We start from the raw sequence: 24434 nt of genomic DNA, 5'->3' as shown, positions 1-24434 counted from the left end.
TGTTAATACTGACGCCGGCTTCAGTTCTGGTTTTTGGTTGGTTCCAGACATTAAGCTGCCTTATACCGAATCAGACCCTCGGTCCATCAAAGTCAGTATTGCCCACTCAGACCGGCAGCGGCTCTCCAGGGTCTCCGGCAGAGGTTTTTCACATCACCTACTTGCCTAGTCCCTTTAACTGGAGATGCCAGGGATTGAACCCGGGACATTCTGCATGCCAAGCAGATGCTCTACCACTTAGCCACAGCCCCTCTTCATGGCTCTCCAGGGTCTCAGGCAGGGGTCTTTCACATCACCTACTTGCCTAGTCCCTTTAACTGGAGATGCCAGGGATTGAACCTGGGACCTTCTGCATGCCAAGCAGAGGCTCTGCCACTGAGCCACAGCCCCTCCCCTTCTACAACCTTAATCCTCCTAATTTCACTGTTTATTGAATGTCCCCTGCACACTCTGCGTAATCTGCCTTAAATCCAAATGAGAAAGGAGGCGTATAAATAACCTCAATAAAATAAATGAATAAATGTACAGGCGCCAGTCCAAGCTTCAACGGCAGACCTCCATCTGCGTTTCAAACCAACCAACCTTTTAAAATAAAACAAACCACACGAGCCAGCCCATCTAACAAAGACAGATACCGACATAATTAAAGACCTATGTTTAGCTGTCCGTTAAAAGCCTGAACAAGGAAACCGTGCTTACGTGCTAGAGGACAGCAACAATATATTTCATGGCTCAGCCGCTGAACTCCGGCCCTTGCTGACAAGTAGAACCACGTCACCTTTCTTTGGACAGGATTTGTTCCTGACCCAAGCTGAAACAATGGTTTTCAGAGAAAGCCGAATGGAGAGAGAAAATCTATCCCATCTGCATTCTCTTCTGCAAGGGGGGGGAGGAGGAGACTGTTGGCCTTCCCCCACAGATAATTGCTAAAAGTAGGTGCCGGGAGGGGGGTCAAACCTGCAAGGAAACCACTTCCTCTGGCTAGCAAGCCCTGTTTCCTTAAGAGGCGTTCAGGCGGGTTTTTTGTTTGTTTTTTACTATGGTTAGACAGCAGTAAGAGAAAAACACTTTGTGCATGCTCACAGGCACTATCATTTTAAGTAATATCCCAGACACGAACAGAGCCTGCAAAATCTTTGGGGCCAAGACCTGGCTAGCTTCAAACCCCATGCTCAGTCCTCAACGCCAATCCTGAGGAGGAGGAAGAGTTGGTTTTTATATGCCGTCTTTCTCTACCACTTAAGGGAGAATCAAACCGGCTTACAATCACCTTCCCCTCCCCACAACAGACACCCTGTGAGGTAGGTAGGGCTGAGAGAGCTGTGACTGGCCCAAGGTCACCCAGCTGGCTTCATGCGTAGGAGTGGGGAAACCAACCCGGTTCACCAGATTCGCCTCCGCCGCTCATGTGTTGGAGTGGGGGAATCAAACCCGGTTCTCCAGATCAGAGTCCACCGCTCTTAACCACCACACCACGCTGGCCGTGGGGACAACCCTTCCCTTCCTGCACCCTCTTTCCTTAATTCCCTTAATGAAACCCCAGACTTTTCTCAGAGACAGAATGGGGTTGGGATTCACTGATCTGGCCAGGTCTAAATCCATCTGGTTCCTAGAGTCGCAAATGCTAGTTTGTTTGTTTGCTAGTGACAGCGAGCAGTTGCCGAAGGCCCGGTCTCTGGACCCGGGTTTCCATTCATAGATGGTGATTCACTAGGTGGGAAAGCCGCTCACGTGGGTCTGTCCGGGCTGCCCTCCCCCAGCTAGGCCTCGGCTCTGGTCAAGTCTCTCCATTCGAGCCTTCAAACACGAGGGGAGGCCTTTGCCCCCTTCCCATGTAATGCTTCAAAAAGGAAAGCGTTCTAGCGGAAAAAAAACCCGGGCAGGGGAGAAGAAGCTGCTGCCATGCATTTTGCACGGGGAGCTGGACACACCAGCGAATCCTCCCAGGGGTTGTGCAAAACTCCCCCTTCCCCGATAACTATCAGTTGTCTCCCCTCACCGCAAGTCTTAAAGGGACAGATTAAAAGGAGGAAAAGGATCCTACCCCAGTAAGAGGTTCGGGGCCGGAGGACGCCTCGCTTCCATCCGGTATGCAAGAGACGGCACTCATCATTCTATTAATACTTGGGAGAATAACTTGGCCCATGCATAGGGAGAGAAGTAACCCTGTGGAGTCCGACAGCAAACAGCCAAGAGCTGGTTAAATGGGGGGGGGGGGAGAGAGAGATAGGAGAGAGAAGGTTTTCAGGCTCTCTCCCCGGAATACAGACGATTTAAAAGTTTTTGGGATCACAAACCCATCTCTCCATGGAAAGGAGGGTCATTCCTCTCTAAGCTACGCCAGATTTAGGCTGCAGGGGCAGCACGCTTTTAGCACTTTCTGCTAGGCAAGAGTGCTGTGCGATCCATTAATAGTATCAGTCCAAAAGAAATCTGTCCACGTTCCGACTGCGGTTCTATACGCATAGCTACCCCGATTTACAGCTGATGACTAGGAAATTCTATTTTGTTTCTATGAGATGCTGGCTTCTCTCCCCCCCCCAAAAAAAATATTCTGCAACATTCCAGCACATCTAGGAACTAGAACTCAGGGCACAGCTATGCAAGGACTGGCTTGGTTCTCAGTCCTTCCACTCAATCCCATAGAAGTTCCATGGGAGAAAGTAAAAAGGGTGCAAAATGGCAAACAGCAGAGAAAACCAAGGTCTTGCGCCCAGCGCTAGGATCACCATGGCCAAGTTTAGTCGTCACCCAGTGGCAAGCCACTGCCTTTAATTTCTCCCATACAAATGAATGCCTTCCATTAGGGTTGCCAGCCTCCAGATGGGACCTGGGGATACCCCGGAATTACAGCTCATCTCCAAACTACAGAGATCAGTTCCCCTGGAGAAAATGGATGCTTTGGAGGGTGGACTCTATGGCATTGTACCCCACTGAGGTCCCTGTCCTCCCCAGGCTCCACCCCCAAATCTCCAGGAGTTTCCCAACCTGGATCTGGTACCCCTCCCACTCCCATCCCCTGCTGGTGGCCAGGGGGGGACCTGGCAACCCTAGCTTCCATTCATCCCTATAGAGAAAATGCCAAGCAGAACTCAAGGACAATGTTGTGGGGAGGGTTACATCCCACCCCACTCTCAAAGACAACACATTTCCAGCCCCACTGTCACAAAAAAATAATAATACAGAACTACCACCATGCCTTTCTCTCCAGTAGAGATCCAAAATAGCTTCAGATTGTTCTCCATTTTATTCTCAATCCTCGGAGGACGGTTAGGCTGAGAGTGTGGGGTTGACCCCCAGGTCATGCAATGAGCTTCAGTGGCAGAGTGGGGATTTGAACTCAGGCCTCCTAGATACTAGCCTAACACCAACTACTACACCGCACTGCTCTCTGATGGGCTTTAATAATAAAGGGAGTATATCCAGTAGGCACTGTATTTACTCTAAAAGGGAGAAAAAACCACCAGAATGTAAGACGACCCCTCTAAAAAACGTTATATATTACGTTATATATAACAGGGTAGGGGGCATGGCTCAGAGGTAGAGCCTCTGATTGGCATGCCGAAGGGTCCTGGGTTCAATCCCCGGCATCTCCAATTAAAGGGACTAGGCAAGTAGGTGATGTGAAAGATCTCTGTCTAGAGACCCTGGAGAGCTCCTCCCAGTCTGAGTAGACAATACTGACTTCGATGGACCGAGGGTCTGATTCAGTATAAGGCAGTTTCATGTGTATTTTTTTGTAATTAGTGGACATAACTGTAATTTGTATGAAAACGTTAAGATGACCACCTCTTTCTCTTGAGGCACACCTGGAGAAAAATAAAACTAGCCACGCATCTGAGTAAATATAAAGTTAAATCAGCTGCTGGGGTTCCCTCCAGCATTACGTGATTTTGGCTCACATTCCTGGGTTTCACTCTGGATTAAGTGATCATGTCAACAATAGCAGGATGCCCTCAGGTGGGTGGAGTCCATTCCTCTAGAGACTGAACTGGTTTTACTGGAGAGATGCAGCCCTCTCCCCTCTGTTCCAGCCCTTCCTTAAAATGAACCACATCCAACTGCAATACACATACCCTCCGCTCCTTCCATATACCCTTCTTGCCCCCATACGGGCAACCAAGGGGCCTGCTGACACTCCCCAGCCCGGCAGATTAGGTCCCCTAGGGCCAACAGTGACCAAACCCTCCCAGAGAGACCGAGTGAATAGTTAACGCATAGTTAAATTGTGGAACTCCCTGCCCCAGGATGTGGTGATGGCTGCCAACTTGGAAGGCTTGAAGAGAGGAGTGGACATGTTCATGGAGGAGAGGGCTACTCATGGCTACTAGTCAAAATGGATACCAGTCATGATGCATACCTATTCTGTTCAGATCAGAGGAGAATGCCTATTATATTAGGTGCTGTGGAACACAGGCAGGATAACACTGCTGAAGTTATCTTGTTTGTGGGCTTCCTAGAGGCACCTGGTTGGCCCCTGTGTGAACAGACTGCTGGACTTGACGGGCCTTGGTCTGATCCAGCAAGGCCTTTCTTATGTGCTTATGAATGAAAAGATAGCTGAATAAGAAGGTGGGTCATTCTGGCTGTTTCTTTCCCCAAAAAGACAGGATCCATTGTATTATTGTTCCTCACGTGCAAACAGCGTGGTAACAGTCTGAATATTGTCGAAGGCTTTCACGGTCAGAGTTCATTGGTTCTTGTAGGCTATCCGGGCTGTGTGACCGTGGTCTTGGTATTTTCTTTCCTGACGTTTCGCCAGCAGCTGTGACAGGCATCTTCAGAGGAGTAACACTGAAGGACAGTGTCTCTCAGTGTCAAGTGTGTAGGAAGAGTAATATATAGTCAGAAGGGGGTTGGGTTTGAGCTGAATCATTTTCCTGCAAAATCATTGTCCTGATTAGCATCTTACCTTTGATACTTTTTGCAGGACAATGATTCAGCTCAAACCCAACCCCTTTCTGACTATATATTACTCTTCCTACACACTTGACACTGAGAGACACTGTCCTTCAGTGTTACTCCTCTGAAGATGCCTGCCACAGCTGCTGGCGAAACGTCAGGAAACAAAATACCAAGACCACGGTCACACAGCCCGGATAACCTACAGTCTGAATGTGTAGCTGCTCTACATTTCATACCCGCCTCCGACACGCCCCACCATTCGCTTAGCTGAAAGTTACCTCCAAAGCAATCCTAATAGGGTAGATCCTGGAATGCGCTGTCTGCAAGTTGATTTTTTTTTTAACCTCCGCCCAAGATGTGGCGGTGGAAAGGGCTGTCAAGTCGCAGCCGCCCCACGGCAAACCTGGCAGGGTTTCCAAGGCAAGAAAGGATCAGAGGTGGTTTGCCATTGCCTGCCTCTGCACAGCGTCCTAGCCCCATGCCCCTCTGGGAGCCAGCGTGGTGTGGTGGTTAAGAGCGGTTGTTGGGAGCGGTGGACTCTCATCCGGAGAACCAGGTTTGATTCCCCCACTCCTCCATGTGAGCAAGTGTAAAGTGATGCATATTGGGGCAAAAAATCCAAACTTCACATATACACTGATGGGATCTGTGCTGGCAGCAACAGACCAAGAAAGGGATCTTGGGGTGGTAGTGGATAGCTCAATGAAGATGTCAACCCAGTGTGCGGCTGCTGTAAGCAAGGCAAATTCCATGCTGGCTATAATTAGACGAGGAATAGAGAATAAAACTGCTGATATCATACTGCCCTTGTACAAATCTATGGTGAGACCACACTTGGAATACTGTGTACAGTTCTGGTCACCACACCTAAAAAAGGATATTACAGAGCTTGAGAAGGTGCAGAAAAGAGCAACCAAAATGATTAAGGGACTAGAGCAACTGTCCTATGGGGAGCGGTTAGGACGCTTAGGGCTGTTTAGCTTGGAAAAAAGGCGGCTAAGGGGAGACATGATAGAGGTCTATAAAATTATGCATGGTTTGGAGAGAGTGGACAGGGAGAAAATTTTCTCCCTCTCCCATAATACTAGAACACGGGGTCATCTGCTAAAGCTGGAGAGCGAGAGATTTAAAACAGATAAAAGGAAATATTTTTTCACACAACGCATAGTTAAATTGTGGAACTCCCTGCCCCAGGATGTGGTGATGGCTGCCAGCTTGGAGGGCTTTAAGAGGGGAGTGGACAGATTCATGGAGGAGAGGGGTATTCATGGTTATTAGTTAGAATGGATACTGGTCATGCTGCATAACTATTCTCTCTAGTATCAGAGGAGCATGCCTATTATTTTGGGTGCGGAGGAACACAGGCAGGATGGTGCTGCTGCACTCGTCTTGTTTGTGGCTTCCTAGAGGCACCTGGTTGGCCCCTGTGTGAACAGACTGCTGGACTTGATGGGCTTTGGTCTGATCCAGCAGGGCCTTTCTTATGTTCTTATGCTCCACATGAGCGGCGGAGGCTAATCTGGTGAACTGGGTTGGTTTCCCCACTCCTCCAGATGAAGCCAGCTGGGTGATCTTGGGCTAGTCACAGTTCTCTCTGAACTCTCTCAGCCCCACCTACCTCACAAGGTGTCTTTTGTGGGGAGGGGAAGGTGATTGTAAGCCGGTTTGAGTCTTCCTTATGTGGTAGAAAAATTCGGCATATAAAAAATAACTCTTCTTCTTCACCTGCTCCGACCCAAAGCTCTTGACACCTCCAACTAGCTAAGTTGTCTGCGTGCCTTCCATCTGTAACAGGGGTGTAAAACATAAGGCCCACGGGCCGGATCCAGGTCGCTGTGCAGAGGCAGGCAATGGCAGACCACCTTATTGGCAGTCCTAATTGAGATTTTAAAATCAGTGTGGTTAAGAACGGGGTTTTGGAGAGGTGGACTATAATCTGGAGAACCAGGTTTGATTCCCCACTCCTCCACATGAGCAGCGGACGCTAATCTGGTGAACTTGATTGGTTTCTCCTCTCCTACACATGAAACCAGCTGGGTGACTTGGGACCAGTCACACACTCTCAGCCCCACCTACCTCACAGGGTGTCTATTGTGGGGAAGGGAAGGGGATTGTAAACCAGTGGAGAAAGTCGGCATATAAAAACCAACTCTTCTTCTTCCTCCTCTTCTTCTAAACCCAGAAGAGTTCTGCTGCCCACGATCCCTTGCGTGTGGCACCTTCCACAGCCTAATCTGGTGAACAGGATTGGTTTCTCCTCTCCTACACATGAAACCAGCTGGGTGACCTTGGGCTAGTCACAGCTCTCTCAGCCCCAGCTATCTCACAGGGTGTCTGTTATGGGGAGGGGAAGAGAAGGTGATTGTAAGCCAGTTTGATTCTTCCTTAAGTGGTAGAGAAAGTTGGCATATAAAAACCAACACTTCTTCTTCTTCTAAAATTGCAGTCTTTTATGTGTGTTTTTTAAATCATTGTTGCTTTGTTTACATTGTAAGCAGCCTTGAGTTACACAGGGCAGAAAGGCAGCTAATAAAATGTGCAAAATAAACAAATGAATAATAAATAAATACGTTCTCCTCTTTCCCTTCAAATTCCACTGCTCCTCCCTCTTTCTTTTCCCTGTCCTCAATTTCACTATTCAAACCCCCACCACCACCCGCCACCCAACATACTGCAAAAATCTAGATATTGGAAAGAGATGCCCATAAAAACCCGAGGCAGATTACCGGCCTACCCCGCCAGCTCAGGACGAATGCATAATTTAGAAGCAGAATCCGCACCGCTCTGAGCCTTAAACCTAATTCCTCCCGAGCCGGCCAGAACAGATACGTTGCGCCGGTATTTGCCAAAAAGTGTCTTTGGCACGTTTCCAGTGGGAGAGAGTTCCGTAACTGCAACAGGAGGGGGGGAGGCGGCATCAGCCAGGGACATCTTCTCCATGTGTCCTTGCTGTCTGAACATGGCACAGAGCCGGTACCATTAAGGGGGGGGGGGCTGAACAGGGAGAGACAGGAGGAGGCAGGAACACTGTCAGGCTGCAGCTCGCTTAGAGCTACGGCGTCCTTGAAAGGCGCCCGGCAGCTGACCCTGAGGCCCGGGCAGCTTTCTGGTCAAAGCAATCTTACTCGGCCCCGCTTGGTTTTTTAAAAAAAAGAAATGCTCCCCCCACCACCACCCATGAGCTACTTGCAAGGAGAAGACATTTCTTCTGGGGAGGGGAAGGTGGAAGCCTGAAAGAATGAGATTAAAATTCCACGCTTGCAGCGGACGTCCCCCGTTCGGCTGCACGCAATGCCCCGGCTATGCCGCGGAGCGCATGCACTGCAGGAGCGGAAAACCTTTCCTTCTGCGAGGCGGCTGAGGCTCCTACAGAGCCTGATCGCCCGTTAAGCGGGCAGACGAGCGGCCAGATGCCCACGCAGGCTACCCCGACCCCCTCTCTGAGCAGAATGGCCCTCGAGGGTACAGAGCAGTGGTTTCCACACTTTTCGGCCCACCGCCCTCTTGGTTCCACAAACTCGACCCCAGCGCCCCCTACCCTACCCTATAAAAAGCATCCGTCAAAATAGGGGTTTGAAAGACACACTAAAGAAGATAATAACAATAACATTTCAAAACAGTAAAAATTAATTGCACATCTGCTCAAAATCAAATTAAAACTTTTTAGTTGAAATTCATTCGACAAAACTGATGAACTGGATCCAGTGGTACCAGCTCTTCAAAGTCTGATATTTTCCACCAAATTTGCCAGCATGGGGCCATAGCCTGATCTATTGTAAATTAGTGAACAACACAGTTGAAGGGACCGCCTCTAGCGTCCCCCTGCTGTCCTCTTGCCTCTTAGTGCCCCCCTAGGTAATCCCAACACCCCCCAGGGGGTGGCAGTGCCCACTTTGGGAACCACTGGTATAGAGGTTAGCCGCCAATGAAACAGACGTTGGCTCGCGTCTCTGCCCCAGTCTGTCTCTGTGCATAACCACAACTTTCTTCTTTGAAATCTTCCCTCTGCCCTGAACCCATTGGATTGGCTCACTTGTCTCTCTCTCCGTCTCAATACACCCCCTACCACCAAGCCACCCGTGGTAGCATACTGGCATGCGGAAGGTCTCAGGTTCAATCCCCGACATCTCCAGTTAAAGGGACTAGGCAAGAAGGTGATGTGAAAGACCCCTCCCTGAGACCCTGGAGGGCCGCTGCCGGTCTGAGTAGACAATACTGACTTTGATGGACCAAGGGCATTTCAGTGGAAGGCAGCTTCATGTGCTCATAATTCTACTTTACAGGGTTGATGTATGGATTGCCGTAAGGTTGTGTTAAGGGCAGCCCCCAGAATACTCTGTAGTGCTATACAAATGCTGCATTACTACAAACCGGGAGGCGTGCAGATTCTGGTGTGGAACTGACTCAGCATCCCTACTGGCTGGCCCAGACAGGATACCTAAAGGGGACTGCAATAAGGATCAGAAAGGAATTCCAGTAGCCTTTACCCACTGCCCCATGGGCCTCCTTTAGAAAGACCCAATTTGTGAATTACAGATCTACAAGCCAGCCTTCTAAAACCTTCTGAGCTTGGAAAGGCAGTTCCTAGACCTTGCCTTCTCTTCTCCTAACCCACTCCTTCCTCAAAGCCTTCCGTGGGTCACCTTCACCCCATCTTTGCTACACCTTTAAACTAGCAATAACCCACCCATCTCATCTACAGTCAACCACGGTGTTGGTTTTGAGTTCTCCAGCACTCAAAAAACCTCTAAACATCTCAGAGAACACCTTCTCTCCATTATACGCACCACGACCATCAAGAAGAAGAGTTGGTTTTTATATGCCAACTTTCTCTACCACTTAAGGAACAGTCAAACCAGCTTACAATCACCTTTCCCCTCCCCTCCCCACAACAGACACCCTGTGAGGGAGGTGGGGCTGAGATAGCTGTGACAAGCCCAAGGTCACCCAGCTGGCTTCATGTGTAGGAGTAGGGAATCAAACCCGGTTCGCCAAATCACAGCCCACCACACCAAACCACCTCTCTTAACCGCTACACCACGCTGGCTCAACGGAGCTTCTTCTTCACTGTCCTATCCCCATTGTATTTATTTTAGACTTACAGCCTTCCCTTCCCCCAGATCACAGGGCTTGACCCAGGGCGGCTCACAACTTTCAATAAACAATCTATCAACAGAGATAAAACCTACAAAACCTTAAAATACAATCCGTAAGATAATATCCTAGCATATCAGAATAAAACATCATCATTTGGCACCCGACAACCAACATCCCAGACAGCTGTCAAAAACAGGCGACACTGCTAATAGATGGCAGAAAGACGGCCACAGCCATCCTCAATGGTACGCCTGGCAGAATAACTCCGTTTGACAGGCCCTACAGAAACTAGAAAGATCCCGCAGGGCCCCGCATGTCGTCTGACAGCGAGTTCCACCAGGTAGGGGCCACTATCAAAAAAAGCTCTGGCCCTCATGGAGGTCAGTCAAGCCACCCATGGGCCAGGCACCGCCAGCTGTCCACATGATTAAGAACAAAGGGTTTATGGGGGGGATACACAGAAGGCACTGGCAAACCACCCCGTAAACAAAGTCTTCCTTGGAAACGTCGGGATGTGACGTCACCCCATGGGTCAGGAATGACCCAGTGGTTGCACAGGGGACCTTTACCTTTATCTTTACACAGAATCATAGAGTTGGAAGGGGCCATACAGGTCATCTAGTCCAACCCCCTGCTTAATGCAGGATCAGCCCAGAGCAGGGGTGTCGAACTCAATTGTTACGAGGGCCGGATATGATATAAATGTCACTTGGTGGGGCCGGGCCATGCCTCGCCAGCCCAGATTGAGAGTGGTGGGGGCTGCAGCCAGATAAGAGCCCTCAAGGGGCCGGATTCGGCCCCCGGGCCTTATGTTTGACACCCCTGGCCTAGAGTGTCCCTGACAAGTGTTTGTCCAGCCTCTGCCTAAAGACCGCCAGTGAAGGGGAGCTCACCAGCTCCCTAGGCAGCCGATTCCACTATCGAACAACTCCTACAGTAAAAATAAATAAATCCTAATATCCAGCCGGTATCTTTCTGCTCGCAATTTAAACCCATTATTGCGAGTCCTATCCTCTGCTGCCAACAGGAACAGCTCCTCTAAGTGACAGCCCTTCAAATACTTAAAAGAGCAATCCTGTCCCCCCTCAACCTCCTCTTCTCCAGACGAAACATTCCCAACTTCCTCAGACTTTCCTCCTCCCTGATCATCCTTGCCTGTCTCCTCTGCACCCTCTCGATCCTGTCCACATCCTTTTTGAAGTGAGGCCTCCAGAACTGCACCAATACTCCAGGTGTGGCCTGACCGATGCAGTGTACAGCAGAGCTATGACATCTTGTGCTTTGGATGTTATGCTTCTGTTGACGCATCCCAAGATTGCATTAGCTTTTTTTGTCGCTGCATCACACTGGCTGCTCATATTTAACTTACAGTTAAATATTTAACTTACGGGTGGACTGTAAGTTAAATATGAGCCCGTTAGTTAAATATGAGGAAGAGGCGGTCCCATATGTATGAAGGTCTCAGACCGTTTAGGTCAAACATGCCGAGTTTGTGTGTGTGTGGGGGGGGGGGGGACAACAACTAGAAAGTCCCTCTTGATGGCAAAATAAAACAGGAGTCCAATTGCAGCACCTTAACAGCAACTTCTTTCCTCTTCACACATCTGAAGAAGTGAGCTCTGACTCACAAAAGCTCAGGATGGAACAAACGTTAAGTCTTTAAAGCCTTGACCTGGATCGCCCAGGCTAGCCTGATCTTGTCAGATCTCGGAAGCTAAGCACGGTCGGCTCTGGTTAGCATTTACATGGGAGACCATCAAGGAAGAACACCAGGTTTGCTGCCTGGCAAGCAACAGCAAACCACCTCTGAACACCTCTTGCCTTGAGAACCCTACAGGGTCACCATACAATGGCTGCAACGTGACAGCAAAAAAAAAAAAAACCATTAAGGCGCCACCAGACTTCTGTTTAGTTTTGCTGCAACAGCCTAACACGTGCCTCTGCATTGGCTGGGAAGGGCAGGGTAGAAGATTAATAAAATAATAAGAATAATTCTCAACGGCTCCCCCTTCGCCCTTTTCTTAGAAATCGGTTAAAGTCTGAGCAGTTCACACAAGCAGGAAAAGCCTCCTCTCTGGGGGTGGCGTTCAATAGCCATGATTAAGAGGTTAACGACTCAAATCGGACACAGTACTTTTTCATGCATTTTTTAAACTACCACCCACCCTCTGTCCTTAGGAAAGGGAGGGATAGAAATGGAACTAAAATAAATGGACAGGGTTGTCTCTCAGGCCCTCTTCCTCCATCTCTGTTCTGCCCACTCTCGCCAGTTAACGAATGGTCAGATTCGGCCTCCATCAACTCTACCAAGTTTTAATCAATACGTGGTTTTAAAAAGTGCGTTCAGTTTCTCCTGTAAAAAAATAATATCGAATGGATATTATTTTTCTAGAATGGCAGCTGCTTCCAACTAGGGATGCCAACATTAGGGGAGGGGCCGTGGCTCAGTGGTAGAGCCCCTGCTTGGCAGGCAGAAGGTCCCAGGTTCAATCCCCGGCATCTCCAGTTAAAGGGACCGGGCAAGTAGGTGATGTGAAAAGACCTCTGCCTGAGACCCAGGAGAGCCGCTGCCGGCCTGAATAGACAATACTGATTTTGAAGGACCAAGGGTCCGATTCAGTGTAAGCAGAGGGATGAGCCAGGGCTCGGTTCTCGTGGCCGTTTCTTACATGCCCAGGGTAATGCCAGTTGCCACTTCAGGGTCAGGAAAGAATTTTCCTCCAGGCCAGATTGAAGAAGACAACGATGTTGGTTTTTATATGCTGACTTTCTCTACCCCTTAAGGGAGGATCAAACCGGCTTACAATCACCTTCCCTTCACTTCCCCACAACAGACACCCTGTGAGGTAGGTGGGGCTGAGAGAGCTCTAAGAGAGCTGTGACTAGCCCATGGTCACCCAGTTGGCTTCATGTGGAGGAGTGGGGAAACCAACCTGGTTCACCAGATTAGCATCCGCTGCTCGTGTGGAGGAGTGGGGAATCAAACCCGGTTCTCCAAATTAAACTCCACCTCTCTTAACCACTACACCACGCTGGCCAGGGATTCTGGAGGGTTTTTTTGCCTTCCTCTGGGCCGGGGTCACTGGGGGAGTGGGGGTGGTGATTGTCAATTTCCTGTGCTGTGCAGGGGGTTGGACTAGATGGCCCTTGAGGCCCCTTCCAGCTCTATGTTTCTATGTAAAGTCTTTACCAACGGGTAATGGAAGATGGCCTTACATTACAGAGTTTCTCAGAGAACTCTGAATGCCTAGAGAATTGGGTGTCCCCCTCTATGAGACTACAACCCTTTACCAGGATCTGTTCATTTTCACTTTAACTAGACTTCTCCTCTCCAACTAGTTTTTATTTATCCTAATTAGCCACCTTCATCCCTTGTCTGCCTGAATTTCTGACCTCTCTCATCATCCATTATGCTTAACTGCTAACTCTTGTTGATTTATGACGGGATCCTACCTCAGCTCCTTTCTACCCCATCTCCTCCCTTTTTCCTTTACACAGAGAATTTACACTTGAAAAATTCCTGACAGAATTCACACCAGAACTTCTCTGCCTCAGCTTCACACACCCCTTCGTCATCTTCCCCATAAATCTTCCCAGCATGATCGTCCTTTTGCATAACTGAAGAAGTGAATCTGTGACTTGCAAAATTTCATATTGAAAGAAATGTTCGCCATTCAGGGGGCAATGGACTTTTAAAATTTTATTCCCTTCCATGAGAATACAGGAGTTGGCAACCCCGGTGATAACACAAAAAACCCTTTTTCAGTCATATCCGTGCCCCATTGCTGCCCCCCCCCAAGCAAATATTAAACAGCAGGAGGCTCGTGTGGGGTCCCAGCCGCCAACAGAGAGACAGTCACTATTCCATAAAACAAAGATCCTATTATAACCAGAGCTGTTTGTGCTAAAAATAATATCAATCTTGCACACCAAGGTGTCCCAGAATCTGTGCCAAGAAAAACCGAAGCCTCCATATGTTGTGGAAATTTAGCAATTCTGCCTGTATTTTGCTTATTTAACATAACTGGATCCTGATTCCGCTAATCCAGGGGATCGCCAAGAAGCTATACAGAATCTCACATCCCCTCCTTCGGACCTCGCAAAATCCTACTGAGGCCATTCACTTTTATAAGATTTTGCCAGGCAATGGTGGTAAAAAGGGCCGTCAAGACACAGCCGACAAGAGCCAGCGTGATGTAGTGGTTAAAAGCAGTGGTTTGGAGCGGTGGACTCTGATCTGGAGAACCGGGTTTGATTCCCCACTCCTTCACATGAGCGGCGGAGGCTAATCTGGTGAACTGGATTTGTTTCCCCACTCCTCCACACGAAGCCTGCTGGGTGACCTTGGGCTAGTCACAGCTCTCTTAGTGCTCTCTCAGCCCCACCTACCTCCCAGGGTGGGTCTGTTGTGGGGAGGGGAAGGGAAGGTGATTGTAAGCCAGTTTTATTCTTCCTTGAGTGGTAGAGCAAGTCAGCATATCAAAACCAACTCTTGTTCTTCTTCTAAACTTTTCAAGGCAAGAGATGTTCGGAGGTGGTTTGCCATTGCCTGCCTCCAGGAGGTCAGGGCATTACCTACACACTTTCAAATCTATCTTTCCTGTAACAAGGACTAGAAACTTGATTCTTCACTCTGAAAACTTTAAAAAATACAAGTTGGTATACTCAGGATACTAAAATCTGCAGAATATAAACCAGAACATAAACCATGAAAGGCGAGAACAAGCATTCCCCAGAGCAGAAGGGTAAATACAGCCACACAGAATGGATTACACCCCAGTTCGAACTCTGTCTGAATTAGAATTCCAATGAGTTTGATAGGACTTTCTCCAAAACAGGCGCAAAGAGAACATCAGCGCCTTACCTCTCCATGATAGCCACAATCAATGAACAAAGAATAGGCTCCAGTCCTTATCAATGGTGGAGATTCTAAAGGAGAACATGGAACTTGGAGTGTGTACGTGCATGGAAGGAGACACTGTTATTCTACGGTTGTTACCGTGGAGCAAAAGAACTCATGTATGTGATGTGTGTGTTAAGTGCCGTCAGGTCGCTTCCGACTCACGGCGACCCTATGAATCAATGTCCTCCAAAATGTCCTATCTTTGACAGCCTTGCTCAGGTCTTGCAAACTGAGGGCTGTGGCTTCCTTTATTGAGTCCATCCATCTCTTGTTGGGTCTTCCTCTTTTCCTGCTGCCCTCAACTTTTCCTAGCATGATTGTCTTTTCCAGTGACTCTTGTCTTCTCAAAATGTGACCAAAGTATGACAGCCTCAGTTTAGTCATTTTAGCTTCTAGGGTCAGTTAGAATGTGATACTAGGTCTGATTCAGGATTCAAAAATCTATGAAGGGGACAAGCCTGGCAAAGCAATAGAATAATGGGATATTATCCAGTGCAGTGATTCCTAACCCCGGTACTTGTGGGCATCATGGTGCCCACCAGAGTGTTTCCTGGCACCCGCTGGCTTCCTCCCCAAAGCAAATTGTTGATCCTAGATTTCCTCCACGACATGGCCGTAAGAGGTGCTTCAGAAGCCAGCGGGAAGAAGAAGGAGTTGGTTTTTATATGCCAACTTTCTCTACCACTTAAGGAAGAATCAAACCGGCTTACAATCACCTTCCCCTCCCCTCCCCACAACAGACACCCTGTGAGGCAGGTGGGGCTCTAAAAGACCTGTGACCAGCCCAAGGTCACCCAGCAGGCTTCATGCGTAGGAGTGGGGAAACAAATCCAGTTCATCAGATTAGTGTCCGCCGCTGATGTGGAAGAGTGGGGAATCAAACCCAGTTCTCCAGATTAGAGTCCACCGCTCCAAACTACTGCTCTTAACCACTATACCACACTGGCTCTCTGGGAAGCATCACCTTTGGGTCTGCAGGGAGCGCCCATTTGGAAATAGCTGCCCCATCAAAGAAGAAAAGAGCAAGAGTCTAGTAGCACCTTAAAGACTAACAAAATTTCTAGCAGGGTGTGAGCTTTCGTGAGCCATAGCTCACTTCTTCTTTATCTGAGGAAGTGAGCCATGGTCCACAAAAGATCATACCCTGCTGAAATGTTGTTAGTCTTTAAGATGCTACTGGACTCTTGCTCTTTTCTACTGCCAGTGACATACTAACACGGCTACCCATCGTGATCTGTCTCCATTACAAAAGAGTATTTGGCCCAAAACCTGCCAACATTTTATAATCCCCCCCCATGGCAGCCATTCTGTAATCGGTCCCGCCTCCAACGGCAACCACTTTGTGGTGGTGTTCGGCCCACCCCCCCTTTCTCAAACTGCCAAAACTGCCCACAGGTTCAATAAGCTAGAAGACCTCCGATCTAGTACGTTTCCACCCCACCGTTCCTCCGGGAATCTCAAAGCAGAGTACATGATTCTCTGAACCCCATTCCTCTGAAATTTATTTTGGAATTTACTTTGTTTATATTCTGCCTTTGTCCCCAGCGGGGATCCAAAGTGGCTGACAACATTCTCCCCTTCTCCATTTTATCCCCACAATAACCCTGCGAAGTAGGTTAGGCTCAGAGTGTGTGACCAGTTCAAGGTCACAAAGCAAGCTTCAGCAGCAGAGCGAGGATTCAAACCCAGGTCTCCCAGATCCTAGTCCGACACTTTAGTTCTATTAGCTCTCTGTATCCAAAGGAAATAAGGAATCTCACATGATTACAGCAAAAGCCAATGGAAAACATCACAACACACTTGGAGCATCAAAGTAATTAAAGCAGGGAGTGAAGAACTCAATGGTTATGAGAGCCAGATATGACATAAATGTCACTTGGTCGGGCCGGGCCATGCCTCGCCAGCCCAGATGGAGAATGGGGGTGGGGGGCTGCCTCGGGGTCCGGATAAGAACTCTCAAGGGGACAGATCTGCCCCTCGGGCCTTACGTTTGACACCCCGAACTGAAGAAAGAGAACATCTTCAGCCAATAAATTGTTTGGTATGAGACACGGAAAATTTGGGCTCAGACCCTCACTTAGCTGCCGCCTTAGAGAATCAATCAACTATCCTGTCACCTAGTTTACATCACAAGGCAGATAAGCAATCCAGGTATCATAAAGCACTCCGTCGATCAAAAAGTACTACAAAAATCACCTTTCCCTCCATACCCCTCCCTTTCTGTGAATTCCTCTAAAAGTATGCAACTTGGCTCACTTGCTCAAGTTATCTGTAGCCCTCTGGTCGTGAGGCATGAGCACGGATTCTGAAGTTCAACTGCTTTCCGCCTCCCCTTCTGTAATTTTCTATGAAATTATTTTCTTTCTTCCCCTTGCATCTGAAGAAGTGAGCTCTGATTTGCAAATAGTCATGCTTGAAAAAAGTTTGTTAGTATTTACGGGGAGGGGCCATGGCTAAGTGGGAGAGCATCTTCTCGGCATGCAGAAGGTCCCAGGTTCAATCCCTGGCATCTCCAGTTAAAGGGACTAGGCAAGTAGGTGATGTGAAAGACCCCTGACTGAGAACCTGAAGAGCTGCTGCCGGTCTGAGTAGACAATACTGACCTTGATGGACCAAAGGTCCGATTCAGTAGCAGGCAGCTTCATGTGTCCATGTGTTCAAGTTCATTTACTTTCTGCCTGCTGCATTTGGTTTTCTGGATACTGTGAGTTGAAGGAAGGAACGGATGGTTCTGACTCTAGGTCTAGGGGGGCACTAAATGGTTTTTGGCCTGACTCCTCTTAAAGCAGTTTCAGCACTGGGGCAAATTACAAGCAGTCCGATATCTAGAGCAACCTGATCCCAAAGGCCAGAAGAGTCACAAAAAAGACGATAATAAAACCTTCTCCGTTGACTTGAGATCCAAGAAGAAGTCAGATAATTTTAACACAGAGACATGGGAGGGAGGGAGAAAGAAAAATTAACGTCAACTGCAGCCAAGTCCTGCCTGCTCTCCGCTAAGATGTTAATGCCGTTTTCTCTGCAGGGACTGGGCACCGGTGCCAACTTCACAAAGTGCCAAAAGCTGGCCAAAGGGACCCAGGGCGACCAGGAAAGATGCCACCCGAGCTCAAATCTACATAGCATGTATTTTGTGGCCTCAAACGAACATGTTCACTCCCCCCTCCCCAGGGATCAGCAAAGGTTCGGCGGGCAAACGAGGACAGGCGTTCGGGCATGGGGGCTGCCAAGCCGTCAGCTTCTACCGGTTCAGAAGCAAAGCCAGGAACTTTTGGTTAGGTACACAGGGGAGAACCGAGAAAAGATCCTGCCTTCCCCATCCCCGCTGGCAGGGCTCTGCACCAACCCACGGGGGGGGGCTAATCCTGCTCACAGCTGCCCCCCACACCAATCCTGCGCGAGGCCGCCCTGAACCTGTGCCAACCTCCCAGCTCCGTCACCGGAGCCATTTGCCTACCGGTGCATTCTTGGTCGCACACAGACGCAGCGATGTGTGACGGGGGGGAGGGGGAGGAAGATCCCCCCCCATTACATCATCAGGTTGGCGAGGAGGCAGGTGATGGCACCGAGTCTGGGGCAGAAAGTGAGCTGATGAACTCTCCTTTTCCCCCATGGGATGGGGGGAAAAAAGGGATCAGCAGCTGGAATTCCTGAACAGAGATGCCAAGAATCCCCCACGGAGGCTCACTGCGGTTTCTCGTCCAGCTCAGCCTCTTTCCTTCCCCTTAATCCTAGGTGCCCTCCCAGAGCACACTGGACCCATGTCGTACCCTCTGCCCACCCCCTAACCCCACTCCCCTTTACAAAGAAATGGGAGAGGAGGAGGATCAGACCCTTTCTCTCTCAAAAAATACCCCCATGTTAAACAAGCGATTGCTCAGGTTCACCCACCAGAGGATCGCTCCTAGCTCCGGACCCACTTACCTGGGCCTGGGGTAGATAATAGATCGGGAGGGGAAAGGCCAACAGATCCGCCCCCCAAAGGAAGCACCCCATCTGCGGGGGTCCGTGGAGAGCCAGTCAGAGGCTGAGCACAAAAGCAAAGGAACCCAGCGCCCAAGATCACACATGAAAGGAAAGGTTGCCAACCCCACCTAAACCAACCAGAGGGATATTTGCAGCCCCCCCCCCAAAAAAAAACAACACAGAGAGGGCTGTGCCAGGCAGGCAGCCATGTGGCAAAAGGAGAACCACTGGGCCTTAAGGTCCTTCCCAGGTCAAAAGCCCGTGAACCGCCTGGGGCAAGAAGAAAGGCCAGACAGGGAGGGGAGCCTCTCGGGTGCAGCAGCAGCTAAATCCTAATAAACTCAGCTCTACAAACTGGATTTATGGCCGAGGGGAGAACGACGGGGATCCCAGGATCTGAAAGTACAACACCACTCTCCCCTTTTCAGCTGCAAGGATGCAGCCCGGCTTTGAAACACCGGCAGAGTGGGAGGGTCGCTGCAAGGAGGAAACCAAGGAAGCCTAGATCACCAATGGATTAAGAAGCTACAAGAGATCGCCAGTGTTTGCCCCCCAAGCTAATGCCTCTCCTTTCGAGGGGGGGGGAGAGAAAGGAGGGAATGGGGAGGGGCTGTGGCTCAGCGGTAGAGCATCTGCTTGGCATACAGAAGGTCCCAGGTTCAATCCCCGGCATCTCCAGTTAAAGGGACTAGGGCAAGTCGGTGATGTGAAAGACCTCTGCCTGCGACCCTGGAGAGCTGCTGCCAATCTGAGTAGACAATACTGACTTTGATGGACCCAAGGTTCTGATTCACCGTAAGACAGCTTCATGTGTTCTTCTGCAGAATTTATTTTAATCTCCAGTTAAAGGGACTGGGCAAGTAGGTCATGTGAAAGACCCCTACCTGAGACCCTGGAGAGCCGCTGCCGGCCCGAGTAGACGATACTGACTTTGATGGACCGAGGGTCTGATTCTGCATCTTCGTGTTCTGATGCAGAATTTATTTTAATCCCCGGCATCTCCAAGTAAAGGGACCAGGCAGGTAGGTGATGTGAAAGACCCCTGCCTGAGACCCTAGGCAAGTAGGTCATGTGAAAGACCCCTGCCTGAGACCTTGGAGAGCCGCTGCCGGCTTGAGTAGACGATACCGACTTGGATGGACCGAGGGTCTGATTCAGCATCTTCGTGTGTTCTGATGCAGAATTTATTTTAATCCCTGGCATCTCCAGGTAAAGGGACCAGGCAGGTAGGTGATGCGAAAGACCCCTGAGAGAGCTGCTGCCAATCTGAGCAGACAATACTGACTTTGACGGACCCAAGGTTCTGATTCACCGTAAGACAGCTTCATGTTTTCTTCTGCAGAATTTATTTTAATCTCCAGGTAAAGGGACCAGGCAGGTAGGTGATGGGAAAGACCCCTGCCTGAGACCCTGGAGAGCCGCTGCCGGCTTGAGTAGACGATACCGACTTGGATGGACCGAGGGTCTGATTCAGCATCTTTGTGTGTTCTGATGCAGAATTTATTTTAATCCCAGGCATCTCCAGGTAAAGGGACCAGGCAGGTAGGTGATGTGAAAGACCTCCACCTGAGACCCTGGAGAGCCGCTGCTGGTCTGAGTAGATGATACTGACTTTGATGGACCCAGGGTCTGATTCTGCATAAGGCAGCTTCATGGGTTCTTCATGGGGAAAGAGGGTAAGAAGAGGGGAAAGGAAAAAGAGGGGGGTTTGAAGCACCCCCTTTTTAATTGTTAATGGGGAGGGGGGAGATCCATTGCAGCCAGGAGAGCGAAGCAGGGACTGGAGGCGAATCCTGCCCTAAGTGGAAAGAGCCAAAGCCAGGAGGAGGGTTAAGGAGAGGTCAAAGCGGAGCTCCTGCAGGATCAAGGCAGGCGGCCCAGTGCAAAAGTGGCTCCTGGCCGGGTTCAAAGGTCGTAGTGGATCCTATGTGTGTGTCTCCCCCCCCCCCATGGCTAAACGAAGGGGGCGTCTCTTCTTACCTTGGCAGCGGCTTCTGCTATGGCGAGTCCCAGTAATCCTCGGCCATGGCCGCCCCCACGGGCCGCCTCTGGACGCGGCTCCCCTCAGCCGCCCATGGTCGGCCGCCCCACAAGCTCGGGGTCCGCTCGGCTCCGCCCTCCCAGCTGCGCAGAGCCCCCTCCCCCTTGCCTGGCCGCCTCCCACCCTGCGACTGGCCAAAGCCCACCTCCGGGCAGGGCTTCACTCAGCCCTCCCCCTCGGGGCGTACCATTCCCCGCACGGCACGGGGGGGGGTGCGTGGGCCGAAGCCTGAACCTTTTCTAAAAGCTTTTCTAAAGGCGCCATTAGGCGGCTGAGGAAACAACGGGGGCGGTAAAGAGGGGGAGGAAACCTTTCGCTCACTTTCTCAAAGATTTAGCTTTCTTCCTCGGTGAGAGGACCGCAAAGGGCCTCCCCTCTTTCGTTTCACTTGGTAGCACCCCAGCGTTACTATTTTCCTGAAATGGGGGGGGGACGGGGACAATCCGTCGATGGGGATTTCTTAACGCCTTCCCCCGTATTTAACTAAAAGTTGACCATGTACGGATCTTTTTGAACTAAGGGTTGACTGGTATCACCGGAGACGTTCAGTAAATATTCAGTAAATATTGTAAAGGTGGCCTATTCTCCTCCCCTAGTTCTATAATGGTACATCCCACTCCGTCTCTCCCTCCCTCCCCTTAGCTCAACTAATCGTCCTTCGTAACTGCCGCCAGGCGCGCGCGCGCGCCAGGCCTGGCTTAGGCGATACCATGTTGATTTTTAGGGGGGTGCGTCAGCAGTTTTGTCTCGTCAGCCAGACGTTAGACAATGCGGCAATAAAACAACTGGCAATAAAGCAACTGGCAACGTGGCAACTTTGAGTCTTTCACAAGGCTCAAAAATGGCTTTTGGGAAAGCGCGGCGATCTCGGTCGCCGTTCCCTTCCGAAAACCCCAAATGGGCTCGCCCGAGCGGCTTTATCAGGAGAAGCATGGCGGGCGATACCATTAATAAACAAATAGAAAAGTGTGGCACCATAAAAGTTTGACGTGCTCGTTTCAAAAATCGAGTAGGAGTCCAAGAAAACGCGCTCTATTCGTTAAAAACAATTAGTTTGCGGAGAATAACTGGCGAGGGGAAAGGTCCACGTTTTGTCTCCTCCACAGGCGTTGTAATGGTTTGATCCACCCAGCCAAGGGCTGTGGGACGATACCACAGAGCAAAAGGGAGGAAGATATATTTTGTATCTATATATTCACATATTTAATAGATGTATTAAAAAAAAGATCAGCACTACGGATCTTTTATTTTTTAATGCGAGGATCTTTTGTGAAATGCCGTCAGTAAATAAAAAGAGGAAGTTTTGAGGGATGAGAATAATGTGTGTGTGTTCCCCCTCTATAAATTGACAATGGTTTGGCTCTCATACACGCCAATCTTTGGCTCCGACCATATCTCAAGAATAGAGGGAGGGTTAGATTCCCCCCCCCTTCCAGTTTGCAGTACTTTATAAATGACTGAGTCCCTGACTCAGGTAGATTTCCCCTGTTCATTTCCATCTTCTGCCACCAAATTGGAGCCACGTGTTATTCCTGTAGTTTTAAACAATCAGGATTTGTACAAAATTGAACCTTTCTTTTGCATTTTTTAGTTTTCAAAGCGCACTTTGCAATCGATTTAAAAATATTTCCCCCCCCCCCAGGATACTTTGTGAAATAATTGAAATAGGAGCCCTGATGTGGACACTTGAAGCTGCATCTCACAAATCTGCTGGCCTGTCCCTAATTTTTGAATTCTTTGGGAGGACTAAAATCTTGTATTGGTGCATGATAAAAACTCACATACAACAACCATTATTTCTTTGCATAGCACTTTCAGGTTTGGCAAAGAGCTTCACGTTCATCAGCACACTAATCGATACAACAGTCTTGCAAGGCAGGCCTGCTTTATTGATTCCCTTGTTGAAGAGCAGGGACTGGAGAAAGAGAAAGTGATTTGCCTAAGGTGATCTAGGGAGAGATCTGAAGCAGGCCTACTTGGAACTACGTAGTCCCATTGTATACACTATTACTTCCAGGAAAGTGTTCTTAGGACTGCAGACTTAACAATGACTTATCACCTTTTAATAACAGGTCCTTGTGCAGCAATTAGAGGTGCCATTGAAGGCATCACTTGTTTAAAAAAAAATGTCAACCCTATCATTAGGAAGAAGTGAATTTCTGGTTCAGTCAAATTTGTACTGATACAGATCCATTGTTAAGCTAAGCAGGTCCAGTCCTGTCAACTGCCTTCCTGCTTAGCAAACTTCCTAGAAATCATATGTAAATCGTTTTGTGGAACCAAATGAGTAAACAAACATGGGGAAACGAACTGTTTTTGTTTCCAGCTTTGGAACTAATACTGCCCGTGCCGGTGGTGGCCTCTATTCCCCTGTCGTTCCTCCTTCACTGATATCATTATTTAAAAAATTCAAAGACACCAGTGTAGATTTCCCCTGCTCTCTTCTTTGTGAGATCTTCTTTGTTTTGGAGTGGGGGAGGGAAAGTTTTCTAAATTCTAAGGCGCTAGTCCCTATGCCAACTCCTTGGAAATAAGGCTGCAGTTCAAATCTCACTTGGAAGGTTGCCAACTTCCAGGCGTGGCCTGGAGACAGGGTTGCCAACCTCCAGGTACTGAATAATAATAATGGGGGGGAGTCAGGTACGAAATGTGCAAGACAAACAATTTATCAACGTCAGGATGTGACGTCACCCCATGGGTCAGGAATGACTCGGTGCTTGCACAGGGGACCTTTACCTTTACCCAATATATAATTTCATACCATAAATTTGGTGTGTGTGTTTACCTTTACCCAATATATAATTTCATACCATAAATTTGGTGTGTGTGTGTGTGTGTGTGTGTGTGTGTGTGTGTGTATAAAGTGCCTTCAAGTCGCAGCCGACTTATGGCGACCCCTTTCAGTTGATAAATTGTTAACCTCCAGGTAGTAGCTGGAGATCTCCCGCTATTACAACTGATCTCCAGCCGATAGAGATCAGTTCCCCTGGAGAAAATGGCCACTTTGGCAATTGGACTCTATGACATTGAAGTCCCTCCCCAAACCCCAAAAACCCCCGCTGGTGGCAAAGAGGGACCTAGCAACCCTACCTGGAGATCTTCCAGAATTGCAACTGATCTCCAGACAACCAAGATCAGTTTTCCTTGAGAAAATGGCTGCTTTGGAGGGTGGAGTCGGACTCTATAACGTTATAGCCCACTGAGGTCCCTCAGCAGGATCCGCCCCTATACCTCCAGGAATTTCCCTACCCAGAATGGGCAACCCTATTTGGAACCAACCTGCCCCACACATAGGGTTGCCAGCTCCAGGTTGAGAAATACCTGGAGATTTTGGGGGGTGGAGACTGAGGAGGGCAGGGTTTGGAGAGGGGAGGGACTTCAATGCCATAGAGTCCAATTGCCAAAGCGGACAAATTTCTCCAGGTGAACTGATCTCTGTTGCCTGGAGATCTGTTGTAATAGTGGGAGATCTCCAGCCACCACCTGGAGGTTGCAAAGAAAAACCAAAACTTGAGCTGCCCT

At 49.2% G+C, this 24434-nt stretch overlaps 2 protein-coding genes across 3 annotated transcripts in view; one reads left to right on the top strand and one right to left on the bottom strand.

The window, feature by feature from the left end:
• Positions 1–20945, bottom strand: part of CDK16 (cyclin dependent kinase 16) — a 77985-nt gene extending 57040 nt beyond the window's left edge. For both annotated transcript variants that reach the window (XM_056859168.1, XM_056859176.1), the window contains exon 1: positions 20852–20945. The gene's annotated coding sequence lies outside the window, so the exon portion shown is untranslated. The remainder of the gene's footprint in view (positions 1–20851) is intronic.
• LOC130477835 (uncharacterized) overlaps positions 20897–24434 on the top strand; it is a 47902-nt gene continuing 44364 nt past the window's right edge. Inside the window, exon 1 of the mRNA XM_056849914.1 lies at positions 20897–21124. Coding sequence (XP_056705892.1) covers positions 20897–21124 — 228 coding nt within the window. The remainder of the gene's footprint in view (positions 21125–24434) is intronic.

Source organism: Euleptes europaea, chromosome 1 (assembly GCF_029931775.1).
Source record: "Euleptes europaea isolate rEulEur1 chromosome 1, rEulEur1.hap1, whole genome shotgun sequence".
NCBI lineage: Eukaryota > Metazoa > Chordata > Lepidosauria > Squamata > Sphaerodactylidae > Euleptes > Euleptes europaea.
The sequence above is the reverse complement of the archived record's forward strand: the minus strand, read 5'-3'. Positions and strand labels throughout refer to the sequence as shown.